Consider the following 10,501-nt stretch of genomic DNA (forward strand, 5'->3'; position numbering starts at 1 on the left):
GAAAAAATATCAAGTTTGTTGTGGACCGTGCTGACCTGTTCTGTGATTTATTCAGAGGCAAAGTCGTTTTTTACAAAAAAGGTACAAGAAGTTTCGAACGTGTTTTGATGAGGACGTAGCTAAGCAAAATGGCTTTTTTGTTGAAACAGACCGCTAATTTGTTGGCTAAAACGACACGAAGAAGCATATTATCTCCACCAATTGTTAAAAGTTCAGCATCAAGTTCTTTACTACGGAAATGTTTTTCAATAAGCAGGTAATAATTTAATAATTTTAATTACCCCCGTCTTAATTTTTAAAATGCCCACGTGGTGGTGGGATGAGCTACTTTCACTTTCGATAAAGCGGCTGCGCCCAAAGGGATATGTAAAAAGCCTTCAGCTACCTTAAAACCTGCAGTCTTTTATCAATTCAGCTATTTTGTTTTAAAATAACATAATAATTTTTATGATAATATAGGGAAACCCCAGAATTGCGAATCAGTAAGTAATTGTTACCATCTCTTTAATTTATGAAAGTGTTTTATCCAGAAACCATGAAAACCATAATTTTTACTTACTAGGGACTCCTGCAAACAAGAAGCAAGTAATAGTTGAAGGATACTGACCGGTTTTGATATTGTACTGTAACACAAAGCCTGAGGTCAAAAGTACCCTTGACCAAGGGCATTTTATTTTACAATGTAATTTCAAAACTGGTTAGTCATCATCATCATTTCTTGGCTTAACACCCGTTTTGCATGCTAGTATGGGTTGGACGGGGTATATTAATGACCCTCTTTCAATCTGATATGGACTGTGTTAGATCTAAACTCAACTTCCTCTGTATCAAGTCTGTCCTTATAACATCCTGTCAAGTCATATTCGGTCTGCCTCTGGGCTTTGCCACAGGAACTATCAAGTCTACACACTTTCTTACCCAATTATCCTCCTCCATTCTTTCCAAGTGCCACAGCCAATTCAATCTTCTTATCTGGTTAACATCTTTAATTTTACGGATACATAGCCTGCTTCTTAGCTCATCTGAACTCTTTCTGTCTCTCAGAGTGGCGTTACTCATCCACCTAACCATTCTCATATCATTCCTTTCTAAACGGTCAAGATCTTCCTGCTTCACTGCCCATGTCTCACTACCGTACAACATAACACTTCTTACACAGGCCTCATACAACCTACCCTTTACCTCAATTGACAAGACTCTCCTAGTCAACAAAGGAAGTAACTCTCTGAACTTTTTTCAAGCAGAACCTATCCTGCAAGTAAAACTTCTTCCAGTACCTCCTTCACTGCCCAACATCTCACCTAAGTAACAGAAGTTCATAACTATCTCTAACAAGACACTGTTGTACTATATTAAAGCTGAAAATACTTCATTCTCTATAATCTCACCTTTGCAACGCTTGCATACAAACTGAATGTCAGCTCTTAACCTTCCACCAATACTACTGCACTTCTTATGTATCCAATGCTTGCAAGTCTAACAATAAATTGAGTTACTACCAACCCCTTTTCACAAGGCCACTTTCCAACTACAAGGTCACACTTGCCTGCAATGCTACTAATCATGACTTTAGGCTTTGCTGTGTTCACACTTAGCCCCTCTTCTTCTAGTCCTTTCTTCCACTTCAAAAACGTTTCAACTAATTCTTCCTTCGACTCTGCTATGAGAACCAAGTCATCCGCATACAATAACTCCCCTGGACAACCTGTTCTGAACTCTATTGACAGCGCTCCTAAGACTGGAACAAACAAGAAAGGACTAAGTACAGAACGCTGGTGTACACCAACATTTACACTAAATTCATCACTAAGTGAATCGTTAATCCGGACACGACTTCTAGCATTGCTGTACATAGACTGTACCATCGTAACTAGCCACTCATCCAGACCTAATTTTCTCATTGCCCACCAAATAACTTTACGTGGCACTCTATCAAAAGCTTTCTCTAAATCTACAAAGGCAAAATAGAGATTCTTTCTCTTTCCTAGATACTTTTCCTGGAGCTGTCTGAGTAAAAATATGGCATCTGTAGTGCCACACCCTGGAACAAAACCAAATTGCATCTTATCTATATCAATTCTTTCTCTAAGTAACTTATCAATTACTCTTTCAATAACTTTCATTACTTGACCAACCAACTTCAAACCTCTATAGTTACGCCTTTCTAATGCATCACCCTTGCCCTTGAAACAATTCACTATTATACTCGACTGCCACTCACTCGGAATAGCAACATCCTTTATAATCTGATTAGCATGGCCCCTCCTGGAAATAATAGAGAGGGTATATCCCTCGATATTTGTAATATATGCACATCTACCTGTCTCTCTGTCTGCCTGTCTGTCTGTCTGTCTGTCTGTCTATGTTTAGCTGGTCCTTTTGTCCACCTGGAGGTATCATCAGTATCCATTTTATTACCTGACTGTATCTAGTCTGCAATTAAATATTTCTTTATGAACAAAATAAACAAAGCTATGTTTAAGTTGCTATTCTCAAGGCACCAAGGAAAAAAACACATGTTCGATTGTAATACTTTTCGAATTCATGATCATTCGATTTTAAAAGTTTGTAAGTACACAAAACAAATTCGAAACATTGTTTATGTGAATTGAAACGAAAAGAAAGTAACCTACTTTTATATTTTTTGTGTGCTTTGAAAATGTTTTTTATTTGTTTACGATTTTATGTTACCACTTTAATAATAGCTACCTAAATCGGTTAGTATGGCTTCATACAAAAACCTACCCTTTATTGCCTTCTCCTTAGCACATAGTATATATCAACTTTATATAAATATTCTGAAAAAGCTTAAAAAGATAAGTATTTGAGAGAAAATATTTAGACAGCTTTTAGATAACTTAGTCTGAAAGATTATTCTCCACCTTTACAGAACTCTGGAAGTTTGACAACGAGATTTTTCAAAAATTCCAAAATAATAATGAGCAACTTTTTATCATGGCATTTTTATTGATATTATATCTCGCTAATAGAAATTGTTACTGCATATACTTAAGAACAATTTGATTAATGCCTTTAAAAACTAACATAGCATTAATTTGATGGGTAATAAATTTTACTTATAAAAATAATAGACAAATTTCACAAATTGTATGCACCAACTACCATCATTAAAATCTTTATATGCACCAACTACCATCATTAAAATCTTCATATAGACCAACTACCATCATTAAAATATTAATATACACCAACTACCTTCATTAAAATCTTTATATGCACCAACTACCATCATTAAAATATTAATATACACCAACTACCTTCATTAAAATCTTTATATGCACCAACTACCATCATTAAAATATTAATATACACCAACTACCTTCATTAAAATCTTCATATGCACCAACTACCATCATTAAAATATTAATATACACCAACTACCTTCATTAAAATCTTTATATGCACCAACTACCATCATTAAAATCTTTATATGCACCAACTACCATCATTAAAATCTTTATATGCACCAACTACCATGATTAAAATATTAATATACACCAACTACCTTCATTAAAATCTTCATATGCACCAACTACCATCATTAAAATATTAATATACACCAACTACCTTCATTAAAATCTTTATATGCACCAACTACCATCATTAAAATCTTTATATGCACCAACTACCATCATTAAAATCTTCATATGCACCAACTACCTTCATTAAAATCTTCATATAGACCAACTACCATCATTAAAATATTAATATACACCAACTACCTTCATTAAAATCTTCATATGCACCAACTACCTTCATTAAAATCTTCATATAGACCAACTACCATCATTAAAATCTTTATATGCACTAACTACCATCATTAAAATATTAATATACACCAACTACCTTCATTAAAATCTTCATATGCACCAACTACCATCATTAAAATATTAATATACACCAACTACCTTCATTAAAATCTTTATATGCACCAACTACCATCATTAAAATCTTTATATGCACCAACTACCATCATTAAAATCTTCATATGCACCAACTACCTTCATTAAAATCTTCATATAGACCAACTACCATCATTAAAATATTAATATACACCAACTACCTTCATTAAAATCTTCATATGCACCAACTTCCTTCATTAAAATCTTCATATAGACCAACTACCAACAGTAAAATCTTCATTATACCAAACTACTAAGATTAGAATATTAATATACACCAACTATCAACAGTAAAATCTTCATATGCACCAACTACCGTCATTTAAATCTTCATATGCACCAACTACTGTCATTTAAATCTTCATATGCACCAACTACTGCCAATAATATCTTCGTATACACCAACTACCATCATTAAGCTTGTCATATACACCAACTATCAACATTAAGATCTTCATATACATCAACTTTTTAAATTTAGTATATTCAACATTTCATCTGCCTTGAGAGCGCAAATTATGAAGAAATTTTTTGCGCAACTTAATTTTGACAATGCGTGGTACCAAAACAGCTCTATTTTCTCGAATATACATCTGATTTCGTAAGAAACATAATGTTACTTATTAACTTAAGGCTTAGGCTGAGGCTATAGCATTTTTGACCTTTTTTCGAAACTTTGAAACTTTCAAAAGTGTTCATTCGCGAAAGTTTATTTAGTACAAACTTTTTAAATAATCGATTTGCGAAAGTTTATCCACGAAAGGATTAATAATGAATTTTCATATTACCTTCGAATTGCTAAGTTTTATCCACAAAATTCGCGAGTTCTGCACCCGCGAAAGTTCGCTTAAATTCTCGGATTGAAGTATAAGTGCTTGGTAAATGAAAAAACAAAACGGTTGTTTAAATCGGTTTTATCAAAATATGAAGAAAAAGCGATTCCGCGAGAATTAATATTCATGAAATCCGCGAATGGTAAGTTCTCCAAAAATATTCGCAATAAGTAACTTTCGCAAAATTGACAAATACTCACAAAATTCGAAACTGAAGGGATTTTGTTTTTGAACCCAAATCTAAGTGATATATATTACAGGCCACTGAAGCTTCACTCTAGACGTCAATCAAAAATGCAAATGCAAAAATGCCCTGCTAAATCTCTCATACGTTGTGCCAATGCTACGCCAGAGAAAACCTCTCTACGCCAAATTTCTCGCTTATTGTATTATAGTGCCTTTAGGTTTTAACCAAGAAACCATGCACGGAAGAAACTTTTACAAACCCTCGTGTGTATGTAACGAAACAGATGCAGCTAAGTTTTATAATATCATGTAGCAACCAAAGCATATTCCGTTTATGCGCGCGTGACTTAAAATAGAGGTTTTCTCTGGTGCAGCATGACACTTTTTTTTACGACGCAGCGTTTTTAACTTAGGAGGTAAAAGCACCTTTAGCCGTCGGTTCAAGGAGGCGAACGCATCATTGTGCTCATTATTGTGCAATATTTAGGAGGCTTTTGCCCGTTTTTATTTAAATTTTTAGTGATACTGGTAGCATGTTGTTTAAAAGGAAAAAAAACAATCTTTTATAAGGAAGAAGTTTGTAAGAGTTTATCGCGAAATTGTAAAAAATCGTCCCCAGGGTTTATTTTCTATGCCAAACCCGCTAGCGCTTACCTGGTGTCAAAAAGACAAAAAACCCTAGGGACGAGGTTGGAAGAAAGGATGGTAATAAATTGACGCCAAGGTCAGGCTCCACAAACTTTTGCGTGTTCGAGCGCAGGGTAGACTTGGCTTTATGGTCTGTATTTTGTATTGTAAGTTCTGTAATTTTCGCTTTCATGTCTTTCACGTGATCTTAAAATGTACTACACGATATTATAAAAGCCACAGCCACAGGGAAGTTTCATATTCACCGAGCAACAAAACGATTAAAGCGATTGTTTGCGCATTTATAGACAAGGTAAAATTAAAAGCAACATGTTTTACTCGTGTTTCTGTTGTCTGGGTAATTATAAAAATATTAAAATATTGGTTTTTTAGCGCTATGGATAGCAGCTCTAGCTAGCTATCTGCTATCTATAGCATAAAGCAGCCGGACCAGGCCAGTCCAATGTTGTTTGTACGGTTTTTTTGGAAAACGTGTGAAACCAATATTTTTTTTTAAGCAAAAAACAAGCTTTTACAAGTAATTTTACAGTTCTCATTATTAATTTATTGTGCTCTCATGTTGATCATCAATACTAAAATAAGATTTTGTTTAAAAGTAACATGTGCAGGTGTGTAGCTAGCTGAGCTAGCGAGCTATAGTTAGCTTTTTACATTTTGTTTAACTGTTTTTTTTTATTTATTTTGAACTGGATTTGTTATGGGCAGAATAATTTTTAAACCTAGCTAGCTGGATTGTATATAAGCTACAAAGACAAATGATATTTTCTTAAGGGTTTTAGAAATTTTTTTTCGGGCCCCATTAGCGTGATATCGCTGCTAAGATTCAAACCCCCTCCCCCCTCTTTTAGCAGATTTCCGTCCGTTTGGATAAATCTTGGAAGGCTCAGGGGCGTGTTTTGTAGATAAAAGTTATCGGAATTGATGACAAGAGGAATTAGGCTCACAAACGATAAAGACTTTTCAGGCCGTAAACAAATTTTTGAAATATCTCAATCCCTAGCGGATTTTTTTTTCAAACTTGGTTAAGCAATGATCTTTCTATATCAAATAAACCGTTTCAAAGATTGTGCAGCCAATTCTTGTGTTATGAAGTAGAGCTAATTTCATATGCTAATTGTATACAAGAAACCATTATAAGCTGCTGGATCTTCAAAATGATGTATCTATGTTTTTTATATATATATATTGTTTATATATTTTACATCAATATTGCTAATAAGTACGTATGTAAAACTCATTTATATACATTAAATTTATATTTAATAAATTTTAATTTAGGTGAAAATACTGGCAAATTCTGCCATTAAATATTTAAATTCTGCCATTAAATATAATATAAATTTTCGTGCCTTTATTCTTAAAACAATTTAAACATTTAATAGGTTCTAATTTGCACCCGTGACATAAAAAAGAAGACAAGGAAAAGTAATCCAATTAAATACATATATTTTCGTATAATGCCATACACAATTTATAGTGACTCCTTAGTTGAAACTTTAAGAGGAAAAGTTTAAATTGCAAGAAAATTTTGTATTCTGTTTACTTCTGTTTTTCACATAATATTACCATATATACAATATACACAGGTAAAAAAAAGTATAAACAACAGACTGCAATGATTGGAAAATATAAGGGAAAAAAACTAACAATAAATTTCGTTAAACTCTTTCTTAAACAGAGAATACAGTAGTTAAGAAATACATATGCATATTCGGTATATATTTGTTTTTAGTTGAGTGTTGTTTAAGCCTGTTTGTTATCCAGAGTAAACCTGAAGGACCGCCTGATCATTATCATTCTTTTGAGGGTTTTTCATACTGTTTTTTAGTGTAAAAATGAGCAAGGCATTTATCCAAAAACCTGCCCCTGATTTCGAAGGCACTGCTGTGACAGAAAAAGGAGAATTCAAAACAGTTAAGCTTTCAGATTACAAAGGTATGATTTTGTGTTTTTGCTTTATTTACTCAAGATGTTAAGGGAGTATTACTAAACAGTGATCGTGATTTTCTAAGTAAAAGTTTTCTGTTTACTTTTTCTGGTTTGTAAAAACATTTCTGTTTATCTTTTATGATAGAAGATTTCCACAAAATGTCCACAAATGTCTTGTTAAGTGGCAGAGAATTAGTGAAACGAGTTTCAGATTCTGTGTGGTTGTGAGGGATAGTTTTTTTAATTATGTCACAAGTTTCACTTTCTTGTTGTATAGGGATTTGTTTTAATGTAGATTCTTACACTGCAACATAAATTAATAATTTTTTATCCATTGAAAAAAGAGATGGTTGAACCAAAAAAAATGCAAAAAGTGCGATTTAAGACGACAGAAAGAAAAAAATATGCATTTTTGAAATAAATATATATAATTACAAATAATTTCATAACTACGTTATTAGAAAAAAAAAATCGGGAACCTTTTTGAATTTAATGTATGCTGAATGTAGTTGTGCAGAAACCATGCGTTCAGAAAAAAAGCCGTTTTAAAACGTATGGTGAAAAAAAAATGTTGTCTTTATTCCATTTATTGTTGTTGATATTGATGTATATTGATTCTCTTCAATATCTAGTTATCTGTTTAACCAATTTAAAGATCTGATTGATGCTCACTATTTAACCAAAAAAGAATGCTTGTGTCCTGCAGTTTTTGAGTACCTCTGCATACAAGCCTATGCCCCTAAACCTGCATGCCTGTGCCCCTGAACCTGCATGACTGTGCCTACAATTTCGCTTAGCTTTCCTCTTACAACACACACAAAAAAACTCAAAAAAAAAGATGTAAGTATTAAAAGGACAAAAACACCATTAAACCTGTAACACTCTCCTCCACATATGTATAGTTGTTGCTTTATGTTGTAGGGAAGTATCTCGTGTTTTTCTTCTATCCACTGGACTTCACGTTTGTTTGTCCCACTGAAATTATTGCATACAGTGACCGTGTTGAAGAGTTTCAAGCAATTGGTTGTGAAGTTTTGGCTTGCTCAATTGATTCACAGTTTTCACATTTAGCATGGTCAGTATAGCTTCCTAATCATGAACATGTTTTTAAATTTCTGCAAATAAATCGAAATTACATATTTCACGGGATTTTTTTGCAAATACTCCTTTTCCGTTACCAAATGATGGTTGGAATTTTGCATAAAAACAAATGAATTTGCGTAAGCTTTGAACCTAACTATCATATAGATGTATATAGATTTTGCAGATTTGATCTCATAAATCAGTTTAAAATTTGGCAAAAATTTTTTTAATGAACAAAAAATATTTATCAGAATTTAATTACTCAAGGCAATCCGCAAAATACACAAACATTTTTCGTAATTTCAGACACCTTGATTCATTGTGTTTTGTGTCCAAATATTTCTTATTTGTGTGTGTTTTACATAGAGTACTGTCATTGAAATGTTTGTTCAAATGGTCACGTTATTTTCGGTTAGAATTTTGCAGAACATAAAAAACACGTTTTATATTTTATTTATATTCAGGACTGAGCAGCCTCGAAACAAAGGTGGTCTGGGTAAAATGAAAATTCCAATCCTCTCAGATTTGACAAAACAAGTGTCACGTGACTATGGCGTGCTTTTGGAAGATCAAGGAATTTCGCTCAGGTATAATTTTTTTAGAAGTTGTCAGTTCTGAATAATCAATAATTTTTTCAACTTTTGATAAGTTCCTTATAAACGACCCACTGACTCCTGTAAGTAAACTATATTAGGATTTCAGATTTCAGACAAAAAAATTAAAATAAAATTTCGCAGGTTTTTAATTTGAGGACAAATTCGCAAAATTTTCTCTCCGCGTGTTTTCTTAAAGTAACTTTAAGAAATGAGAACCTCCTAGAATAGAAAATATTGATATCTCCTAAGTAACCTGACATATAATTGAGCTGCTAAAGTTTCACCCCAAAAAATTTCACCTCCAAAAATTATTTTAAATCCGTGATATGTTAGTAATGTAAAAGTTTCCGTGTTTAGAGGCCTGTTTATCATCGATGACAAAGGTACTCTTCGACAAATCACTATCAATGATTTACCTGTCGGTCGATCAGTCGATGAAACTTTGCGACTTGTACAAGCTTTGAAGTATACTGACAAGCATGGTGAAGTGTGTCCTGCTGGATGGAAGCCAGGTGCAGATACTGTAAGTCACTGTTTCTTACTTCACGCATCGTAAAAAAATATTTTTGACACTCCATCAGTTTCAAAGAAAGCTGTCCATTCAGTTGTGGAAAGCAAATATTGCGATCGAAAACGCGAATTTAAGTTGGAGTTATAATTTAGAATTGTATAGAGAATTATCTTAACCATTACGCAAAGTTCACCTTCTCGTCAAAGAAGACCGAAATACACGCCATCCATTAGCCATGACTAGCGATCACTCAACTTTAAAAATATCAAAATGAAGACCCATATAAAGGAGCTTCTTTTCAGGCCCCCCCACCTCCATCGACGTTGCCAGTTATCGGGTTTAATAATAAAAGATGTCGGCGAAAAAATCATTGGTTTTTAAAAAAATATTTCGGCGTCTACGGAAAATTGTTCGCGATCGTGCAATATCGTAATATAATATTCTCTTTTTTCTTTAGATCAAAACGGACAACGCTGAAGAATATTTCAAGAAACAATAAGCACGTTGAATTTGTTAGAAAAAAATTTAATTCTTCATCTTAATAGATTTTTATTTACATGTGATTTTTTGAGTAACAGTTTGATGTGTATGTCTCCCTTATGTTGATTGATGTGTGGCAACATACTGATAAATATTTGAACTTGCTAACAATCTCATTTGCGTACATCTTATTTGTTTTATGTCTAGAAAATGCTATGTTTACATTTAACAGAATCAAATAGTATAAAAACGAAGCTCGTATAGAAAATATATTACTAGTTATATATTGCTGTTCTCTTTTCCCGCTCTCTG

General features: G+C 33.1%; 1 protein-coding gene across 2 annotated transcripts; it reads left to right on the plus strand.

Moving 5' to 3' along the window:
* Positions 1–84: 84 nt before the first annotated feature.
* On the plus strand, positions 85–10,473 carry LOC130629420 (peroxiredoxin-1-like). 2 transcript variants are annotated; one of them, XM_057442599.1, is made up of 6 exons: positions 85–256; positions 7,419–7,525; positions 8,441–8,594; positions 9,067–9,189; positions 9,556–9,721; positions 10,167–10,473. In XM_057442599.1, exons 1-6 carry the CDS (start codon positions 129–131, stop codon positions 10,206–10,208), a joined length of 720 nt encoding a protein of 239 aa, XP_057298582.1. In that variant the 5' UTR covers positions 85–128; the 3' UTR covers positions 10,209–10,473. The 2 variants fall into 2 exon arrangements, with proteins under 2 accessions (XP_057298582.1, XP_057298584.1); XM_057442601.1 differs by lacking the exon at positions 85–256 and adding an exon at positions 5,751–5,882.
* Positions 10,474–10,501: the final 28 nt, after the last annotated feature.

This window comes from Hydractinia symbiolongicarpus, chromosome 2 (assembly GCF_029227915.1).
Source record: "Hydractinia symbiolongicarpus strain clone_291-10 chromosome 2, HSymV2.1, whole genome shotgun sequence".
NCBI lineage: Eukaryota > Metazoa > Cnidaria > Hydrozoa > Anthoathecata > Hydractiniidae > Hydractinia > Hydractinia symbiolongicarpus.

What these genes read in the sequence shown, in the direction of transcription:
- LOC130629420 (XM_057442599.1), top strand. Translation starts at nt 129, where the DNA reads ATGGCTTTTTTGTTGAAACAGACCGCTAATTTGTTGGCTAAAACGACA. An exon ending in AAATGTTTTTCAATAAGCAG is followed by an intron (nt 257 to 7,418) that starts GTAATAATTTAA and finishes ACTGTTTTTTAG; the next exon opens with TGTAAAAATGAGCAAGGCAT. An exon ending in TAAGCTTTCAGATTACAAAG is followed by an intron (nt 7,526 to 8,440) that starts GTATGATTTTGT and finishes TTTATGTTGTAG; the next exon opens with GGAAGTATCTCGTGTTTTTC.